The sequence below is a fragment of the Dipodascopsis tothii genome, assembly GCF_038497935.1.
Source record: "Dipodascopsis tothii strain CBS 759.85 unplaced genomic scaffold V1510scaffold_6, whole genome shotgun sequence".
NCBI classification, from domain to species: Eukaryota; Fungi; Ascomycota; class Lipomycetes; order Lipomycetales; family Lipomycetaceae; genus Neoaidaea; species Neoaidaea tothii.
Genome location: NW_027117990.1, coordinates 390,854 through 409,244, shown reverse-complemented (window position 1 = coordinate 409,244; position 18,391 = coordinate 390,854). Strand labels below are relative to the sequence as shown.

The window sequence follows — 18,391 nt, the reverse complement described above, 5'->3', positions numbered from 1 at the left end:
GTACCTCGGCAGGCGCGTAGCCATGTGACAACCGAAGCGGGCACCGGCGGCGCCGACAGCGGCCCGCTTCCGGCCCACATCGGGCCACGCCTCAGGGGCTCACGCATAAACGTATATCTTCAGCCGGTGTATCTCACAGCTTCGCGCGCGGGCGCGGCGGCGTCAGCTCGCCCTCCGCGTACAGCGCGTCGATGTCGGCACGGTACGCGCGCGCGGCCTGCGGCCGCTTGAGCTTCATCGTAGGCGTCAGCAGGTCGTTTTCGGCCGTGAACGGGTCGACGTGGAGCGCAAAGTTCTTGATGCGCTCGTAGCCCTGCAGCTTGCTGGCGCCAGCCACGGCGTCGAGCTCGGCGGCGAACGCATGGCGCACGCGCGGATCGGCGCACGCCGCGCGCAGCGCGGCCAGGTCGGTCGGGTCGACGCCGCGGCCGGTCGCCTTGGCGGCAAAGGCCGCGAACGGCTCCGGGTTGATGCCGATGATGCCCACCAGGAAGGTCTGGACCGAGTCGCCGTGCGCAAAGACCTGCTGGAGCAGCGTCGTGCCCGCCAGGTACGCGTTCTCGATGCGCTCCGGGGCCACGTACTCGCCCTGGGCTAGCTTGAAGAAGTTCTTGACGCGGTCGATGATGCGCACGCGGCCGAGCTCGTCGATCGCGGCCACGTCGCCCGTGTGGAACCAGCCGTCGGCGTCAAAGACCTCCTTGGTCTTCTCGGGCTCGCGGTAGTACTGGGAGAAGACGGTGGCGCCGCGCAGCAGCAGCTCGCCGCGCGGATGCGGCTTGTCGGCGGCCGTGTAGTTCATGTCGGTCACGTCCTTGAGCCGGACCTCGACCGTCAGCATCGGCGGGCCGCAGTGCCCCACGGTCGGGTCGAGCGGCTGCGCGACCAGCGACGACGCAAACGACTCGGTCAGGCCGTAGCCCTGGATGGCCTGGCACGCGAACGCCGAGCGCAGGAACTGGATCGTCGAGCCCGCGATCGGCGCCGAGCCCGACACGATCGTGTGCAGCCGGTCGAAGCCGGCGTTCTTGCGGATCTTGCGCGACCACAGCCGGTCCCAGAGCGCCGAGCGGCCGGTGCCGCCGGCCTCGAGGTCGGCGAGCTTGGTGGCCAGCGCGCGCCGCGAGATGGCGCCGGCGACGCCGTCCGCCTGCACGGTTTTCATGCGCACGCCGGCCTCGATCCGCGTCAGCAGCCGCGGCACCGAGGGGAACACGGTCGGCCGCAGCCGCTGGATGTCCTCGATCAGCTCGAGCACCGGGCCGTGCAGGAAGCCGTACGCGGCGCCGAACGCCAGCGCCAGCAGCATCGACTGCCGCTCGTAGATGTGCGCCAGCGGCAGGTACGACAGCACGATCTCGCGCTGGCCAACCGTGGCGTGGGGGATGTGGTTCATGCACGCGGTCACGGCCGCGAGCGCGTTGGCGTGCGTCAGCACGACGCCCTTGGGCATGCCTGTCGTGCCCGACGTGAAGTTGATCGTCAGCCAGTCCTGGCGCGTCGGCGGCCGGTGCGGCAGCGGCGCGGCCACGCCCATCGCGACCAGCTCGGTGAACGTGAGCAGCTTGAGGCCGGCCTGCGCCATCCACGCCTCCAGCACGACCCGGATCGACCGCCCAGGGACGTCGCTCGGCGCCGACAGGTCGTCCATGCACACAATGGCCTGCAGCTTGGTGAGCTCGGACCGCACCTTGAGGATCTGGATGATGTTCTGGCGTCAGCGCGCCCGGCTCTCGACTTACGTTCAGCGACGCCACCAGCACCGGCGCCTCGGTCACGTTGAGGATGTACTGGCTCGCGTTCGCGCCCAGGCTGTCGTACAGCGTGACCGAGTACAGGCTGTAGGCGTTGCACGCCAGCTCCGTGAGAACCCATTCCGGCCGGTTCGGCGCGAACAGCGCCACGGCAAACTTCTCGGGCACACCCTGGCGTCAGCGCGCACGGTAGGAGCGTACCTTGAACGTCTTGGCGAGCGCGACCAGGCCCGACCCGACGTGGGTCAGCTTCTGCCACGTCTGCGCGTACGTGTCCCACTCAAAGTCGCCGTACTTGCGCTCGTTGGCGAGCCATATCCGCCGGCCCAGGCAGTTCTCGCCGCCAAACTGGCGCACGGCGTTGGCAAACAGGTCGTACGTCGTCAGCAGCGCCGGATGCTGCACTTCCGGCAGCGGATCTGTGAGCGAGACGGCCGCGTTGCGGTAGACGGCCGAGTACCCCGGCTGTTGCGAGTTGGGAACCGGCAGCGCCTGTGGCTTGCCGGCGGGCGTCGAGACCGTCACCATCGTGTCCTGCGACGGCAGCGGCGCGTCCGCCGGCATGATCGACACGACGGGATTCTGTCCGAGTATGGTAGGCATAGCTGGTGGTCAGTGGTGTTGCGGGGCAGCGGGGGTCGCGGGGAGTAGGCCTGACGGGTTCCCGTAGCGCCCGTGCGCGGTGATGTTTGCCGGGTGCCTGACGTTTGCGAGCCACTTGAGCCGCATCACCCGCATATGCCACCGTCACCCGCAGGTTACGGCCGCGACGCTGCGCAAGCGACGATCTGCGAGCGGCGGCAGATCGGCCGACGCGGACGGTGGCTCACGGTGGCGGACGACAGCCGGAGCGGTTCAGCAGTCGCCGGCGGCCGCGGCCGGGGCGACCGCCGCCGATGCCGGCGTCGCTGGCGCAAGCGTCGGCGTGAAACGACGCGACGGGCCGAGGCTATGCACGGCCCACGTCGGCCGTACTCGACCGCCAGAGCCCAGCCCACGACCCCAACACGCTTACCTGCAAGTTATTGGTATACTGTCGGACGCAACTGGCAGAGTGTCATGGACTGGTTGCGGAATATAAAGTCTCGATCGCTGGTAAGCTGGAGATCTCCAGGAAACTGAACATGTGCCCAACTCCCACCAACCTTATCCTCGGCAAAGCGGGGAAGAACAAGTGAGTTAACAACGCGATTGGGATCGCCATGTGCGCGCGGAGCAGACCGAGAAAGAACCTCGGCCCTCGTGCCGACTGGCGAGCCTGACACCATCACGTGCGAACATTGTGCCTGCATGCGCTGCGGTGGTCTGCATGCACGAACTGGCGAGCCGCAGGTCTGGTACTGCGTAGATGGGAGCACGGCACGCAGGGGCGGGCCGGCGCAGACGCCCGGCTAGGCCGGCCGGGCAGGTCTGGGGGACAGGTCACGGGTCCGGCGGACGGGTCCGGCGGACGGGTCCGGCGGACAGGTCTAGTGGACAGGTCCGGCGGACGGGTCCGGCGGACAGGTCCAATGGACAGGTCCGGCGGACGGGTCCGGAAGGTCCGGCAGACACGGGTCCGCGGACTGGCAGATACAGGGGCGGGTCGTATCGGGCAGGCACAGCGGCTGCTAGGTGACGCGGCGGCCGTCGTACGAGTAACAGCCTACGAATAGCCAGCGTGGCGCAGTGGTTGATGGACACGACCAGGACCGCGGGTGACGGCTCGGTCGTGAACAGCCGCGGCTGAAGGTCAACGCCAGAGCCGCGGCTGGGACGCCACGATCACGGCCACGACCGCGGCCACCACGGCCACCACAGCCCCGGCTTGCGTGTGCGCGGGTCACGGGTCACAGAGCGCTCGCACTCACTGAGGGACACTCACGGATCACGGCTCACACTCGCGGCTCACGGATCACGGCTCACACTCACGGCTCTCATGGCTCCTCACGGCTCCTCACCAAGGCTCCCGCTCACGCGCGGCTCGTCTCACACACACAGCCACCAGGGCCACGCCCGCGCCACCGCGTCCTCGAATCGCGCACGGCCACACCCGCGCGCACGCCCTGATCGCGAGCTCCCGACGCAACGTCACATCCACCGCGGCCTCCCAGCCTCCGGCCGCATAACCCGCTCCGACCCGGCCGGCCCGCACGTAGACGCAGACGCCCGAAACGCTGCAGCGCAGTAGCGCAACGGTCGGGTCGGCGGCGCGCCACAGCGGACTTACCGTAGGCAGCGGCGTGGCTGGTAGAGGAAAGTGGCGCAGGTGGCTCGCGGCGGCGCCGACCCAGCCGTGCGGCGCCGGATCACGGCGAGCCGCCCGCGGCGGCCGCCACGGGGCCCCGCCGCCAGCCCCGCCGGCCTGTCGGGCGGCAGCCGCTCAGCCGCTCGGTCGGCGTCCCGTTCCGGCCTGCGCCGGCCACGTCGCGGCCGCGCCAGGCACGGCGCGGCGCGCGGGCCGTCTCCGGGTAACCGCCCGTCGCCGCTGCACCGCGCAGGTGCACAAGCCTATTTTGGGCAAGCCGAGACAAACTAGGCGAGGCGCCCGTGCAACCACCGCGCTAGCCGTGCCGCGCAGCCCAAAGGGGCAAGCTTTGTCCCAAACAGGAAAAAGTGCAGCAGATGCGTCGCAGCGCCTAGCACCACGCCGACCAAGGCTCCAGGGCTCCATAGCACGTATATCTACTTCCTCACCACACCGGTGCCGTCTGTTCATCCGATTTTGACGCCCAGCGCCCGCAGCAATTGTCGAGGCACGTTCGGCATCAGCTCAGTGAACACCAGGTACGTACGCGCACGCGAGGCCGGGACCGCCGGCCCGCGCGCCAGCCGACCATGCTGACCGCAGTCCGTCCAAGGGCCGGAAATTGTTTCTTCCCGCACGCGAGGCATCCAGCGTCATGTCGTTCCCTCCTACGGCAGCCGAAAACGAGATCCGGCGGCGGCCGGCGTTTTTTTCGTTCCTATCGTTCGGCTCGGGTCCCGAGGACACCAACAACCGGGTGTTTTCGCCGTCGCCGTCCGGGTTCTTTGACAAGATCGGCAACGGCTCGCTCAACCAGGGCCGGTTCGACCCCAACCAGGTCTCGCTCGCCGAGGCAGCCAAGTCGCGGCTGGGCAAGACCATTGGCGTGATTGTGCTGTTCCTGGTGGGCATGTTCCTGTACCTGTCGCCGTCGTCGCCGCTGGCCCCGTATCTCGACCGGTCCGCGGTCGTGAGCTCGGCCGTGAGCGCGGACGGCACGTGCAGTGTGTCGTGGGACCGCTCGCGGCCGGTGACGCAGTACGCGCTGATGATCGACGCCGGCTCGACGGGCTCGCGCATCCACGTGTACGAGTTCAGCAACTGCCAGCAGACGCCGCAGCTCGTGCGCGAGGTGTTTGAGATGACCAAGCCCGGCCTGTCGTCGTACCCCGACGACCCGGTCGGCGCGGCCAAGTCGCTGGACGTGCTGCTCGAAGTGGCCATGAAGGAGGTGCCCGACAGCATCAAGGCGTGCACGCCGGTCGCGGTCAAGGCGACCGCCGGCCTGCGCATCCTCGGCACCGAGAAGTCCGAGACGATCCTGCGCGCCGTGCGCACGCACCTCGAGAAGGACTACCCGTTCGCCGTCGTCCCCGGCGACGGCATCTCGATCATGGACGGCAAGGACGAGGGCGTGTACGCGTGGATCACGACCAACTACCTGCTCGGCAACATCGGCTCGAAGGAGCAGACGCCGACGGCGGCCGTGTTTGACCTCGGCGGCGGCTCGACCCAGATCGTCTTCGAGCCGACGTTCCCCGTCACCGAGGAGATGACGCCGGGCGACCACAAGTACGACCTCAACTTTGGCGGCCGCCACTTCTCGCTCTACCAGCATTCGCACCTGGGCTACGGCCTCATGGAGGCCCGCAAGAAGGTCCACGCCCTCGTCGTCAAGAACGCGGGCGTGACCGGCCCGGTCGCGGCGCCGATCATCAACCCGTGCCTGCCGCCCAAGATGACCCGCGAGGTCGAGGTCAAGCTCGACTCGGGCAAGACCATCGCCGTCAACATGACCGGCCCGGCCGAGCCGTCGACCAGCCAGTGCCGGTTCCTGACCGAGGCCATTCTCGAGAAGGAGGCCACGTGCGACCTGGCGCCGTGCTCGTTCAACGGCGTCCACCAGCCGTCGCTCGTGCGCACGTTCGCCAAGGAGGACATCTTCATCTTCTCGTACTTCTACGACCGCACGTACCCGCTGGGCATGCCGCACTCGTTCACGCTCGCCGAGCTGCGCGACCTGACCGGCAAGGTCTGCAAGGGCGCGTCGGCCTGGTCGTCGTTCGCGGCCATTCCCGGCGCGCTCGCCGAGCTCGAGGACCGGCCCGAGTGGTGCCTGGACCTCAACTTCATGGTTGCCATGCTCAACGCGGGCTACGACATCCCGATCGAACGCGAGGTCAAGATCGCCAAGAAGATCAAGGGCAACGAGCTGGGCTGGTGTCTGGGCGCGTCGCTGCCGCTGCTGGACCAGGGCGAGGCCGGCTGGACGTGCAAGGTCAAGCAGATTGCCTAAGCATAACCCTAATGTCTCGTTGCATGTATGTACCCTAATCGATGAGCTAGAGCTGCGCCACAAGCTGCGCAATCTCGCCACAGAGCGCCTGGTGCTCGCCGGCCACGGCGCTGCCGGCCTTGGCCCGCAGCATGGACGGGGCGTCCAGCGAGAGCATGACGTCGCCGAGCGCGCTCTCGTCGCCGCCGGGCGCACAGTAGACGAGCAGGCCGAGGGCGGCCAGCAGCCGGCCGAGCGTGCTCGTAGACTCGGTCTCGTTGGAGATGCCCTCGACCAGAGCCACGGCGAGCTCCATCACGGTCTCGCCACCCACGGCCTCGGTGCCGGCCGTGCGCTGGCGCTGGACGAAGCAGCACAGGTTGTACATCAGGCTGCCGGCCGCGACACGCACGTTGGTGTGCTCGTCCAGCAGCGACGCGCACACGAGCTGGACGACCGGGCCCAGCAGCGCCGGCCCGCACAGCTGCGGCGGAAACAGCGTGCTCGTAAACAGGTTGCACACGAGCTGCAGCGTCAGCAGCCGCACCTGGTACGCGTCCGCGTTGGCGCGCTCGACCAGCGCCAGCGTCGTCGCAAAGCCGGCCTCCTCGGCCAGCCACGCGCACACGCGCGCGTCCAGCGCGGCCACGCGCACGAGGTCGATCAGCGGGAACACCTCGGCGGGCGTCTTGGCCGCCAGGAGCGCGCGCACGGCCAGCACAAAGGCGGCCAGGTCCGGCAGCGGCGCGGACGCCGCGCCCTCCTTCTGCCGCGTCGCCACAAACGCCAGCACGTCGTCCACGACGCTCGGCTTGCAGCCCGCGGTCTCGAGCCGGCCGGCGATGGCGTCCATGGGCGGCACCTTGGCGTACTTGATGTACTCGGTGCGCATGCCCAGCAGCTTGGGCAGGTCCATTTGCCGGTGGGCGTGCGGCGGATGCGCCATCGCCACCAGCATGTTCACGTTCGACTCGAGCGTGCTCGGGTTGGCGCCGCGCCACTCGTCGACGGGCTCGCCCTTGACGTACGTCTTGAACGTCGGCGTTGCCGAGATCTGGAACCGCTGGCCGATCTCGTACGCGTAGTGGACGTCGATCTTGGCAAACACGCACTTGCCGTCGTACCGCTCGGCGAGCGCGTTGAACATGGGGTACGCCATCTTGCAGGGCGCGCACGTGGCTGACGTGAAGAAGACGGCCGCGGCCGGCGAGTCTGCGATGAGCCGCTCGAGCTCGGCCACCGTCGACGGATGCAGCACCTGGGGGACGTCTCCGTGGCCGCCGCCGCCGCCGTGGCCGGCGGCCGGTGCCGACGCCGGCGTCGGCGCCGTTGTGACCGGCCGCAGCGAGCTCTCGATCGCCGGGCGCATCATCTGGCCGAACGGCGTGTTGAGGACTTCCTGCGGCAGCGACGAGATGTGGGCCGGGATATTGCGCCCCACCAGGAACTGGCACAGGTCCTGCGAGAAGTTGTTGCAGTTGTGCATGAACAGATCGTACTTCTCGGCCGTGTAGATCGTCCGGAGCGAGTCCACGTACTGGACCACGACGTCCTGGGGGAGCGCGGTCGTTCCCATCTCCACGACCTCAAGCGGCCGGCCGTGGTGGCTCTGGCCAGGCGCGCACGTCTGGACGCCGGCGCCGTAGAAGTACTCGACGCCGCCGTGGACGACGCTCGTGTGCCAGACGCCGTCTGCGGTCAGCGGGCGCGACCGGATACCTACCGATCTGCTTGCCGACAAGGGCCAGCGACATCTGGGGTCAGCCGGGCCGGGAGCGGACGTACCTGCTTGGCCAGTCCTGGGGTCAGCGCGCACCGGAAGAGACTTACCCTTGGACAGGTCGTACACGTAGAGCTGGACGGACATGCTGGACGGTCGGGGGGCGACGGGCGGCATCTTATTCCAGCGGGTTCGGGGGCACGTGATGGCGCGGCTGTGCGGCGCGTCAGCCGCGCGACACGTGACGCTATCCACGTGACCGGCGCCGCACTGCGTGCGGCTCGGCGCAAAAATTTTCTCCCAACGGACGCGCAAAAAAATTTCTTCACCAATTTCTTCCAGTCCCGCATCGCAGCCATGGGAAAGTCGCAGAAGAAGTTCGGAAAGGGTCGTTTAGACCACTACTACCGGCTCGCCAAGGAGAAGGGCTACCGGGCCCGTGCGGCGTTCAAGATCCTGCAGATCAACCAGAAGTATGGCAACTTCCTCGAGAAGTCCAAGGTCGTGATCGACCTGTGTGCGGCCCCCGGAGTAAGTAGCGCGCGCGCACGGCGCTGACGGCAGTCATGGTGCCAAGTCGCGGCCAGTCTCTGCCCGGTGAACTCGCTCATCATCGGCGTCGACCTGGCGCCGATCAAGGCGATCCCGAAGGTCATTACGTTCCAAGAGGACATCACGTCGGACCGGTGCCGCGCGCAGCTGCGACAGCACCTCAAGACATGGAAGGCGGACTGCGTGCTGCACGACGGTGCGCCCAACGTCGGTACCGCGTGGGTGCAGGACGCGTTCACGCAGGCGGAGCTGGTGCTGCAGTCGCTGCGCCTGGCGACCGAGTTCCTGATGCCCGGCGGCAACTTCATCACCAAGGTCTTCCGCTCGAAGGACTACAACAACCTGATGTGGGTCTTCAACCAGCTGTTCCAGAAGGTGGAGGCGACCAAGCCGGCGGCGTCGCGTAACGTGTCTGCCGAGATTTTCGTGGTCTGCCGCGGGTTCAAGGCGCCCAAGCGGCTGGACCCCAAGTTCCTGGACCCCCGGTCGGTGTTCGAGGACCTGTCGGACCCGACGCCCAACTACGAGGCCAAGGTGTTCAACCCCGAGATCAAGAAGCGCAAGCGCGACGGCTACGAGGAGGGCAACTACCTCCAGTTCAAGACCACGCCGGTGATCCAGTACATCCGCGGGGAGGACCCGATCGCGCTGCTGGGCAGCATGTCGACGTTCACGTTCGACGTGCCCGACACGACGGACGTGCCGTCGCTCGACAAGCTGACGATCGAGGAGGCCAGGACGCAGCTCAAGAAGGAGGTCAAGGCGGTGCGTAACTTCGAGGCGACCACGCCCGAGGTGCGCGAGCTCATCAAGGACCTCAAGGTCCTCGGCAAGAAGGACTTCCGGCTGCTGCTGCGCTGGCGTATCAAGTGCCGCGACCTGCTCGGGCTCGACGACGACAAGAAGGCCAAGAAGGCCGAGGAGCGCGCGCGCGCGACCGAGACCGTGGACCCGTACGAGGGCCTCGACGACGAGGAGCGCATCGACGCCGAGCTGGACGACCTCAAGGGCAAGGAGGCCGCGCGCAAGCGGCGCGACCGGCGCCGGCAGAACGAGGTGCGCCAGAAGGAGGTCACGCGCATGCAGCTCAACATGATCAGCCCGATGGACATCGGCATCGACGCCGCGCAGGTCGGCGCGGACTCGCTGTTCAATCTCAAGTCGGCCGAGAAGGGCGGCCAGATGGACACGCTCATGGCCGGCAAGATGAACGTGGTGGTCAACACGAACGACAACAAGCCGCGCGAGGTGGACGAGTTCGAGATCGGCTACGACAGCGGCGAGGACGCCGACCGGCTGGAGGACGAGCTCGACCAGATGTACATGCAGTACCAGGAGCGCAAGGCCGACGCCGACACCAAGTACCGGGCCAAGAAGGCGCGCGAGCAGCGGTTCGACACCGAGTGGGCCGGGTTCGACGACAAGGAGGCGTCCGAGTCCGAGTCGGACGGCGACGTCGAATTCGACTCGGACGACGAGGACGGCGAGCTCACCGCGTTCTCGAGCCCGGACGACGAGGCGCCGCGCAAGAGCCTGCTCACCAAGCTCGAGGACAAGGACGTCAAGATCAACGGGCTGAGCCGCAAGGCGCACTCGTTCTTCGAGCAGAGCATCTTCAAGGACGTCGGCCGGATCGACTCGGACGACGACTCGGACGACGCGATCGAGCGCATCATTGACCTGCGCAAGAAGGACGAGGCGGCCAAGGCAGCCAAGGCGGCCAAGGCAGCCAAGGCCGACGACGACGACGACGTCGACGTCGCCGCCGACGCGTTCGACTCGGACGACGACGCCGGGTTCGAGGTCGTCAAGGCCGACGCCCAGCCCGAGTCGACCTGGGGCGACGACTCGTCCGACGAGGACGAGAAGCCGGCCGGCCAGGAGATCGACATCATCACCATGGAGGCCATGACGCTCGCGCACCAGCTCGCCACCAAGCAGCGCACGTCGTCGGAGGTCATCGACGACTCGTACAACCGCTACTCGCTGCGCGACAAGGACGGCCTGCCCGAGTGGTTCCTCGACGACGAGAACCGGCACAGCAAGATCCAGAAGCCGGTCACGGCCGAGGCCGCCGCGGCCATCAAGGCCAAGCTGCGCGCGCTCAACGCGCGGCCGATCAAGAAGGTCCAGGAGGCGCAGGCCCGCAAGAAGTACAAGGCCGCCAAGAAGCTCGAGAAGCTGCGGAAGAAGTCGGACATCATTGTCGACGACCCCAACAAGTCCGAGAAGGAGAAGGCCGAGACCATCCAGAAGATGCTCAAGAAGGCCAGCAAGAAGACGGCCAAGCCGCAGACCAAGGTCGTGGTCGCCCGCGGCGCCAACAAGGGTCTGAAGGGCCGCCCGGGCGGCGTCAAGGGTCGCTACAAGATGGTCGACGGCCGCCTCAAGAAGGAGATGCGCGCCACCAAGCTCAAGGCCAAGGCGAAGAAGCATTAGACGCTGTACCATATCATGATCGCATTGTCAATAAAAGTTTTGATTCGGGTGACTGCCGCTGTGGACGCTTGGCGGGCACAGGCTGGCGCGCTGGAGCAGCCGCGAGAGCTGCCATATAGCCGCATATAGCCGCATTGCGGCGGCCGCGTTCCACAGCACGCCAGGACGCACCCCACGGAGCGGCCGTCCGAGGCTCAGGCGGCTATATGTTGGCGTGCCTCCGGCGGCGACTCCGTCGAGGGTGCGCCCTGCGGGCGGCCGTGCCAGTGAGCGCAGGCGCTACCGCCCACAGGCCGCAGCCCCGCGGACTGGCCACTGGCCCGTGCAGCTATATGCGGCTATATGTTGGCGTGCCTCCGGCGGCGACTCCGTCGAGGGTGCGCCCTGTGGGCGGCCGTGCCAGTGAGCGCAGGCCGCCAGCCCCGCGGACTGGCCACTGACCCGTGCGGCTATATGCGGCTATATGATGGCATGCCTCCGGCGGCGACTCCGTCGAGGTTACGCCCTGCGGGCAGCCGTACCGCCGGGCGCAGCCCCCGCGGAGTGGCCGCCGGGCTCTTGCGGCTATATGCGGCTATATGGTACGCACCCCAGCGGTGCTTCACCGGGGCGCGTGCTCTGCGCGCGTCCGCGCCAGAGCCCAGCCTGCCGCCCGCAGGGCGCACCCCCCACGGAGTGGCCGCCGGAGGCTCGTGCGGCTACATGCGGCTATATGCTCGCGCGCACACCGCCGCCCGGCCGTGGCCGTTGCCGAGGCCATCTCATCGAGTCACCGCTACTTTTGGCGGTGCGTGGCATCACGACAAAACACAGCAACATTCCGAAGTTCGGCAAGCCCGGGGACTCTACGCCAGCCATCAGGCCAGCGCCATCCAGCAAGCACAGCCCACGAGCGATCGCAGGTCGGACAGACCGCAGGAACCGGGCCAGCGCGAGCAGGCCTGCACACGGCGGACCAGAGTACAGTGGCGGCGAGTCGGCACAGCGGCCATGCCGGGCCATCTCTCGATCTTTGACAAGCTCGGGCGCCGCGGGAACGCGATCCGCAAGCCCAGCGGGCCGGGCGCGGACAGCGGGCCCGCGAGCGAGCGCGAGAGCAGCGCGAGCGCGGCGGCCAGCCCCGGCGGCAAGGTCGACGTGCGGTTCAAGAAGGTGCGGCGGGCAGTGCCAATTGCGCCGTCGGCAGCGGCGGCCGCCGCCGCCGCGCCCGACCGCAGCCGGCAGGAGGACATCATCCGGCGGTCGCTCAAGCGCAAGAAGGAGGAGGCGCTCGGGATCTCGCGCAAGGCGGCCGAGGCCCGGGACCGCGACTCGGACGAGTCGGACGGCGAGAAGCGCAAGCGCGGGCGGCGGCCGGCCAAGGAGCCCAAGGAGCCGCGCGCCAAGAAGGGCCGGCGGAAGAAGGCCGTGAGCGAGTCGGACGAGTCCAGCGAGGACGAGGCGCCCAAGCCGCGCAAGCGCGCCGGCGCCAAGAAGGAGAAGGCGTTCAAGTCCGCCGAGCGGATAGTCGACAGCGACGACGGCGGGTCGTCCGACGAGGCCGTGTCGACGGACGGCGGCGGCACCGACGCCGCCGACAGCGAGCGCGAGCTGTTTGACGGCGCGGGCCTGGACGACGACGCGCCGCGGCCGGACGTGGTCGCGGCGGCCACCGTGGCCGAGCCGGGCGCGGACTACGAGAACTGTGAGTAGGCTGGGGGCCTTGCTTTTGTCCTGTAGCTCGAATATCATGCTTAGCCCTGCTAGATTTCCGCGCGCCGGCGCCGCTGGCCGTCAGCCTGCGGTACCCCGGCCACCGCACCTTTGCCGAGCGGTTCAACCTGGTGCGCCCGCGGACCGAGGGCGAGTACGACCCGACCGACGAGATCGAGGGCATCATGCGCACCGTGGCCGACTACTTTCTGCCGGCGGACGCGGCCGCGGCGGTCGTCGGCGCGGACGCCGACGGCCTGGAGGACGACCAGAGCATCGTGCGCGCGCTGCGGCGGGCGCTGCGCCGCGGCGACGCGGACGCGTACGCGGCCGCGGTCGAGCGCTACAACGGCCTCGTGGCGGCCGCGTTCCACGGCGCCGGCGGCGCGGGCGCGCTCGAGACCGGCGTGGCCAGCCTGCGCGACCGCGACCGCATGGCCGCGTTCGCCCACGCCGTCCTGGGCCAGGTCTACGCGCGCGTGGTCTCGCCCGAGTCGCACGAGCTGCGCAACTACGAGGCCTTTTCCAACAACGTCTACGGCGAGATCCTGCCGCCGTTCACCAGCCGGCTGTTCCGCGAGACCGGCCTGACGTCGGCCCGCCACGTGTTTGTGGACCTGGGCTCCGGCGTCGGCAACTGCACGCTCCAGGCCGCGCTCGAGCTCGGCTGCGAGTCCTGGGGCTGCGAGATCATGGAGCACGCGGCCGAGCTCGCCCGCCGCCAGCGCAACGAGCTGGCCGCGCGCGCGCGGCTGTTTGGCGTGCGCCTGGGCCGCGTGCGGCTGCTGGCGACCGACTTTGCCGAGTCCAAGGCCGTTGCGGACGTGCTGAAGCGGGCCGACGTGGTCCTGGTGAACAACTACGTGTTTGACGCCGAGCTCAACGGCCGGCTCGTCAACATGTTTCTCGACCTCCGCGACGGCACCCGCATCGTCTCGCTCAAGTCGTTTGTGCCGCCGGGGCACGCCATCAGCCGGTACAACGTCGAGTCGCCGGTGAACATGCTGGCGGTGGAGGAGCGCGAGTTCTACTCGCGCTCGGTGTCGTGGACAGACAACCCGGGCCGGTACTTTGTGTCGACCGTGGACCGCAGCCGGATCCAGCGGTTTCTGGACGGCGCGTGAGACGCTGCGCGGACGCGTGATGTGGTGCTGGTGCACCGACGGCCGGGGCGTCGGCGGCTATATGTTCAATGTATTCAATGTATCTCACGATCCCCACTCCACCGGCCCGGTGGTGCGCGCCTACGCGCCCGCGCCGGCGGGCGGCGAGCCGCCGCCGCCGTCGGCCTGGCCGAGACCCTCGGCCAGGCCCTCGGCCATCTCCGCGGCCACCGTGTCCGCCGCCGCGGCCGCGACCGCGACCGCGACCTCGTCCGGCTCGCGGCTGCGCTGCCGCGACCGGTCCACGCTCTCCAGGAACGCGTTGGCGTCGTTCAGCTTGTCGGCCTCGCGCGACACGCGCTCCATCCAGCGCTCGACCAGCTGCCGGTTCTCGGCCTCGAGCTTGGCCACCTTGTCCTCGGCCACGTTGAGCAGGATCTGGTACGTCAGGATCTCGTCCTGGGCGACCTGGACCGCCCGGTTCTTCTCGCGCATCTCCTCGTCGCGCGCCTGCAGCCGTCCGGCCAACCGGACCCGTTCGGCCTTGAGCGCGTCGTACTTGGCCTGGACGCGGGCGAGGGCGGCGCGCGCCGCGTCCAGCTCGGTCTGCGTGCGCCCGTAGGCCGCCTTGGTCTCCCGGTTGATCTCGTAGAGCTCGTCGAGGTCGGCGCGGAGCTGGCTGGCGTCGGCGCGGGCGCCGGGCTTGCCGGGGGCTGGCCGCCGGTCGGGCCGCGGGCTGCCGGCGTCGCGGGCCTCGCACGCGGCCGCGCGGGCGGCCAGCTTGGCGAACGCGGCAACGATCGGGAACGCGCTCTCGCGGCGGTCGCGCTCGTCGAGGGCGTCGACCAGGCTCTGTCTCCACATGGTGACCGCCGCGCTGTGTGCGGCTGGAGCGAAGCTAGAAGTACCGCGCCCGCGCGGAGGAAAAAAAATGGACGACGCCGGAATCGAACCGGAGACCTCTCCCATGCTAAGGGAATGTGATAACCAACTACACCAGACGCCCGTTACTGGAGAAGGAGGCGCCGCGTGCATACAGTTGGGTCTGCGGTCACGTGGTCTGCGCGCGTGACTGCGGAACACCCGACATGACTCGCCAAGCGCGACGCGAGGCGCGGCGGCCAGCGCGGCCGCGCGTAGACACGGCCGCTGCACGCGCAGCGCCTTGGCAAAGGCCTGCGGCCGCCGGCAGGCGTGCTGAGGTAGCGCTGCCACGCGGACACGCGTCCGGCGGCGACCCGCAGGTGCGACAGCGGCGTCGGCCGCAGGGGCTGCCACGGAATTGCCGCCAGCAGGCGTACGCTTGGCCTAGTCGCCGCGCACGCCGTGTGGCTGTTAACTATTGGCGCCGCCCGACGGGGCCTGCGGGCGGCAGCCAATTCGCGCCGGCGGCAAGGCCGGCAGCCGCAGGCCGCCAGGTCGTGTCGGCAGCAGGCGCCGGCAAAAAGGTATGCCTCGAGCCGGATTCGAACCAACGATCTCGGCATTACGAGTGCCACGCCTTACCAACTTGGCCATCGAGGCTTGTCATGTCAGCAACGCCGCGATGCGGGCTTCGGCGAGACAGGCCCCGGGTAACTGGCGATGTTCCGGGTAACCCAGATCAAAAATTACTCTTCGTCCACGGCGTCTCCTCCATAAAGCCGTCCGCGTCCGCTCCGCAGTCCCCACCGCCGGGTCTGTACAATTGCTTCGCAATGGCCGCCCAGCTCCCGCAGCCGTCGCTGCCAAAGGTACGCCGTCGCCGCTCGTCGCTGACGCAGGTCACGGTCCAGCCGTCGGATGACCAGATCCGCACCCTGCTCGCCGCCTCGGCCGAGCGGCCCGCCTCGGAGCGGCCCAATCTGCTGCCGATGTACGCCTTCACGGCGGCCGACTTGCTGACGCCGTCGGTGGTGTACCTCAAGCTCAAGGCCGCCGCGCCGGCCGGCACGACGTCGTTCCTGTTCGAGTCCGCGTACAACGGCGAGTCCATCGGCCGCTACAGCTTTGTCGGCGTCGGTAAGTGGGCGCACGGGCGCGCTGACGCAGCCCCCCGCAAGGTGATCAAGACCGGCCCCGGACACGGCCCCGAGGTGGACCCCCTGCGGCTGCTCGAGACCGAGCTGGCCGCGTACCGGTCGGCCAAGCTGCCCGGGCTGCCGGCCATGACCGGCGGCGCGGTCGGGTACATCTCGTACGACTGCATCAAGTACTTCGAGCCCAAGACGCGGCGCGAGCTGCAGGACAACCTGCAGATCCCCGAGTCGGTGCTGCTGCTGTTCGACACGCTCGTCGCGTTCGACCACGTCTTCAACCGCGTGCAGGTCATCCACAACGTGGCCGTGCCCGAGAGCGGGTTCGACCTGGCCGCGGCGCGGGCCGAGGCCACGGCCGTGATCGAGCGCACGATCGCGTGCCTGCGCTCGACGGCCGCGTTCGAGCCCGAGCAGCCGCCGATCGTCGGCGGGCGCGAGTTCGTGTCCAACATCGGCCGCGAGGGCTACGAGGGCCACGTCCGCAGGCTGCAGGAGCACATCCTCAAGGGCGACATCTTCCAGGGCGTGCCGTCGCAGCGCATCCGGCGCGAGACGTCGCTGCACCCGTTCAACATCTACCGGCACCTGCGCACGGTCAACCCGTCGCCGTACATGTTCTACATCGACTACATCGACTTCCAGGTCGTCGGCGCGTCGCCCGAGCTCCTGGTCAAGTACGACGAGGGCCGCGTGATCACGCACCCCATCGCCGGCACGCTGCCGCGCGGCAAGACCAAGGAGGAGGACAACAAGAACGCGGCCGAGCTACTGGGCTCGCTCAAGGACCGCGCCGAGCACGTCATGCTCGTCGACCTCGCGCGCAACGACATCAACCGCGTGTGCGACCCGCTGACGACCAAGGTCGACCGGCTCATGGTCGTCGAGCGCTTCTCGCACGTCATGCACCTGGTCTCGCAGGTCTCGGGCGTCCTGCGCGAGGGCAAGACCCGCTTCGACGCCTTCCGCTCGATCTTCCCGGCCGGCACGGTCTCGGGCGCGCCCAAGGTCCGCGCCATGGAGCTCATCTCCGAGGTCGAGGGCGAGACCCGCGGCGTCTACGCCGGCGCCGTCGGCCACTGGGGCTACGACGACAAGAGCATGGACACGTGCATCGCCCTGCGCACCATGCTCGTCAAGGACGGCGCCGTGTACCTGCAGGCCGGAGGCGGCATCGTGTACGACTCGGTCCCGTACGACGAGTACATCGAGACCATGAACAAGCTCGGCGCCAACATGAGCACCATCGTCCAGGCCGAGGCCCTGTACCCGCAGGCCCCGTGATGTACTAGCAATGTAATTAGCGCCCGCGGGCGCACTGTCGATTCGCGGCGAGCCGCGCTATGTACACCCCTCACTTGGACGGGAACGACGAGTCCGCCATCACGAACTCGTCCTTGGCCTGCACCGGCTGCAGGATGCCGTGCTCGTTGTACCGCGCCTTGAAGAACGTGTAGTTGAGCACGACCTCGTTGACGTTCTGCGGTCAGCGCGCTCGGGCGGGAACGTACCCTCATCAGCGGATCGTCGTCAAAGTCCGGGTCGATGAAGAAGAAGATCGGCATGTCGACCTCCTCGCGGGCCCGCAGCTGCTGCTGCTCGAAGCAGAAGCACTGGATCTTGGAGAAGTACGGCGCGACCTGCGCGGGCGTCACGCTGCTGTCAGCTTGCGCGGCCGCCGACTTACTTGTACGTCGCGACGCCGATCACGTCGCGGTCCGAGTAGTTCTTGGCCTTGAAGAACGCCAGCGCGGTCTCGCCGGGCACCACGTAGACCTCGCGCTGCTGCGGCGTGAACGTCCACGGCAGCGTGCTCGACACGTCGCCCGAGAACTTGATGCGGATCCGCCGGTCGGTCTTGACTGGCACGAGCTTGTCGGGCGTGAACCGCGACGAGTCCGTGATGGGCGTGCCGCCCCAGCCGGTGCGCTGGCAGAGCACCCGGTACAGCGGCACGGCCGCGTACGACAGCGCGAGCGTGGCGATGATCACCGACAGCGTGTAGAGCAGCACCGATTGGTCCCGGGTCTTGTTTTTGGCAGCCCGCAGCTTCTCGAACTCGGCCTCGGTCAGGCCGAGCGACTTCATGAGCTCCTCGCGCGACATCTGCGGCTTCTGGACACGGCGGGCGCTGGTCTGGAACAGCCGGGCCCAGACGGCGCCGGCTGCCGGCGTGCGGGCCGCGCACGGCGGGCGCACGGCCGGCGCCGGGCCGGCCAGCAGCGGCCGGGCGCCGGGCACGCGGCCGACCAGCAACGTCCGAGTGCCGGCCGGCACGCGGCCGGCCAGGCTGCGTGCAACGCTGCGGTGGGCGCCGAGCGCAAAACTTCGCAGCATGGTGCGATTGTGGATGGACGTGGGCGGATCCGGCGGTTGTCGACGGGTTGGTCAATTTTTTTGTCGCCGTTTGGCAGTCGCCGACGTAGAGTTTGCGAGTCCGCGGGTCCGCGGGTCCGCGAACTGGGTCCGCCAGGTCCCGGGACACGCCCTGTGAGTCCATCGCGCTGCCTGCGCCCGGCCAAGCGGGACACCGCCACACCGCATGCGGCCGGGCTAGTGGTCCGGAGCACCTCCGCGGGCACTGAGGCAGCGCTTGAGCTGGGGAATACAGTAC

General features: G+C 68.6%; 8 protein-coding genes and 2 non-coding genes across 10 annotated transcripts; 4 read left to right on the top strand and 6 right to left on the bottom strand.

Moving 5' to 3' along the window:
* Positions 1 to 98: 98 nt before the first annotated feature.
* Positions 99 to 2,561, bottom strand: V1510DRAFT_308152 (eukaryotic long-chain fatty acid CoA synthetase (LC-FACS)). Its single transcript, XM_066930722.1, has 3 exons — positions 1,956 to 2,561; positions 1,743 to 1,925; positions 99 to 1,711 (listed from the first exon to the last, which is right to left on the bottom strand). The coding sequence occupies exons 1-3, from the start codon at positions 2,355 to 2,357 to the stop codon at positions 134 to 136; spliced, it is 2,163 nt and encodes a 720-aa protein (XP_066790599.1). The 5' UTR covers positions 2,358 to 2,561; the 3' UTR covers positions 99 to 133.
* Positions 2,562 to 4,429: 1,868 nt separating this feature from the next.
* V1510DRAFT_412835 (nucleoside phosphatase family-domain-containing protein) lies at positions 4,430 to 6,340 on the top strand. Its single transcript, XM_066933141.1, has 2 exons — positions 4,430 to 4,520; positions 4,585 to 6,340. Exon 2 carries the CDS (start codon positions 4,637 to 4,639, stop codon positions 6,275 to 6,277), a length of 1,641 nt encoding a protein of 546 aa, XP_066790598.1. The 5' UTR covers positions 4,430 to 4,520; positions 4,585 to 4,636; the 3' UTR covers positions 6,278 to 6,340.
* V1510DRAFT_412834 (PPPDE putative peptidase domain-containing protein) lies at positions 6,031 to 8,145 on the bottom strand. Its single transcript, XM_066933140.1, has 4 exons — positions 8,087 to 8,145; positions 8,042 to 8,055; positions 7,980 to 8,010; positions 6,031 to 7,948 (listed from the first exon to the last, which is right to left on the bottom strand). Exons 1-4 carry the CDS (start codon positions 8,121 to 8,123, stop codon positions 6,324 to 6,326), a joined length of 1,707 nt encoding a protein of 568 aa, XP_066790597.1. The 5' UTR covers positions 8,124 to 8,145; the 3' UTR covers positions 6,031 to 6,323.
* A 162-nt stretch (positions 8,146 to 8,307) lies between these two features.
* On the top strand, positions 8,308 to 11,016 carry V1510DRAFT_374753 (Spb1 C-terminal domain-containing protein). The gene is made up of 2 exons (XM_066931531.1): positions 8,308 to 8,507; positions 8,541 to 11,016. Exons 1-2 carry the CDS (start codon positions 8,334 to 8,336, stop codon positions 10,965 to 10,967), a joined length of 2,601 nt encoding a protein of 866 aa, XP_066790596.1. The 5' UTR covers positions 8,308 to 8,333; the 3' UTR covers positions 10,968 to 11,016.
* Positions 11,017 to 12,948: 1,932 nt separating this feature from the next.
* On the top strand, positions 12,949 to 13,879 carry V1510DRAFT_412828 (histone methylation DOT1). Its single transcript, XM_066933139.1, has one exon. The coding sequence runs from the start codon at positions 13,094 to 13,096 to the stop codon at positions 13,781 to 13,783; it is 690 nt and encodes a 229-aa protein (XP_066790595.1). The 5' UTR covers positions 12,949 to 13,093; the 3' UTR covers positions 13,784 to 13,879.
* V1510DRAFT_412827 (autophagy protein 16-domain-containing protein) lies at positions 13,809 to 14,754 on the bottom strand. The gene has a single exon (XM_066933138.1). The coding sequence runs from the start codon at positions 14,624 to 14,626 to the stop codon at positions 13,904 to 13,906; it is 723 nt and encodes a 240-aa protein (XP_066790594.1). The 5' UTR covers positions 14,627 to 14,754; the 3' UTR covers positions 13,809 to 13,903.
* V1510DRAFT_t50 lies at positions 14,695 to 14,768 on the bottom strand. The gene has a single exon. It is a non-coding gene; the product is annotated as a tRNA-Ala (tRNA).
* Positions 14,769 to 15,213: 445 nt separating this feature from the next.
* V1510DRAFT_t49 lies at positions 15,214 to 15,286 on the bottom strand. Its single transcript has one exon. It is a non-coding gene; the product is annotated as a tRNA-Thr (tRNA).
* A 59-nt stretch (positions 15,287 to 15,345) lies between these two features.
* On the top strand, positions 15,346 to 17,102 carry V1510DRAFT_412825 (ADC synthase). Its single transcript, XM_066933137.1, has 3 exons — positions 15,346 to 15,495; positions 15,526 to 15,763; positions 15,794 to 17,102. Exons 1-3 carry the CDS (start codon positions 15,460 to 15,462, stop codon positions 17,059 to 17,061), a joined length of 1,542 nt encoding a protein of 513 aa, XP_066790593.1. The 5' UTR covers positions 15,346 to 15,459; the 3' UTR covers positions 17,062 to 17,102.
* Positions 17,103 to 17,131: 29 nt separating this feature from the next.
* V1510DRAFT_361397 (cytochrome c oxidase assembly protein CtaG/Cox11-domain-containing protein) lies at positions 17,132 to 17,865 on the bottom strand (the record flags this gene model as incomplete). The annotated part of the gene is made up of 3 exons (XM_066931063.1): positions 17,132 to 17,257; positions 17,289 to 17,433; positions 17,465 to 17,865. 3 exons carry the CDS (start codon positions 17,863 to 17,865, stop codon positions 17,132 to 17,134), a joined length of 672 nt encoding a protein of 223 aa, XP_066790592.1.
* Between the last annotated feature and the right edge of the window lie 526 nt (positions 17,866 to 18,391).

Excerpts from the sequence above, each read along its gene's own strand:
- V1510DRAFT_412825 (XM_066933137.1), top strand. The coding sequence starts at position 15,460 with ATGGCCGCCCAGCTCCCGCAGCCGTCGCTGCCAAAG. Across the intron at positions 15,496-15,525 it reads CGCAGCCGTCGCTGCCAAAG|GTCACGGTCCAGCCGTCGGA; the intron begins GTACGCCGTCGC and ends TCGCTGACGCAG. Across the intron at positions 15,764-15,793 it reads CTACAGCTTTGTCGGCGTCG|CCCCCCGCAAGGTGATCAAG; the intron begins GTAAGTGGGCGC and ends GCGCTGACGCAG.
- V1510DRAFT_412834 (XM_066933140.1), bottom strand. The coding sequence starts at position 8,123 with ATGTCCGTCCAGCTCTACGTGTACGACCTGTCCAAGG. Across the intron at positions 7,949-7,979 it reads CCTTGTCGGCAAGCAGATCG|ACGGCGTCTGGCACACGAGC; the intron begins GTAGGTATCCGG and ends CGCTGACCGCAG.
- V1510DRAFT_412835 (XM_066933141.1), top strand. The coding sequence starts at position 4,637 with ATGTCGTTCCCTCCTACGGCAGCCGAAAACGAGATCCGGCGGCGGCCG.
- V1510DRAFT_374753 (XM_066931531.1), top strand. The coding sequence starts at position 8,334 with ATGGGAAAGTCGCAGAAGAAGTTCGGAAAGGGTCGTTTAGACCACTAC. Across the intron at positions 8,508-8,540 it reads ACCTGTGTGCGGCCCCCGGA|TCATGGTGCCAAGTCGCGGC; the intron begins GTAAGTAGCGCG and ends CGCTGACGGCAG.
- V1510DRAFT_308152 (XM_066930722.1), bottom strand. The coding sequence starts at position 2,357 with ATGCCTACCATACTCGGACAGAATCCCGTCGTGTCGATCATGCCGGCG. Across the intron at positions 1,926-1,955 it reads CGCTCGCCAAGACGTTCAAG|GGTGTGCCCGAGAAGTTTGC; the intron begins GTACGCTCCTAC and ends CGCTGACGCCAG. Across the intron at positions 1,712-1,742 it reads TGCTGGTGGCGTCGCTGAAC|AACATCATCCAGATCCTCAA; the intron begins GTAAGTCGAGAG and ends CGCTGACGCCAG.
- V1510DRAFT_412827 (XM_066933138.1), bottom strand. The coding sequence starts at position 14,626 with ATGTGGAGACAGAGCCTGGTCGACGCCCTCGACGAGCGCGACCGCCGC.
- V1510DRAFT_412828 (XM_066933139.1), top strand. The coding sequence starts at position 13,094 with ATGGCCGCGTTCGCCCACGCCGTCCTGGGCCAGGTCTACGCGCGCGTG.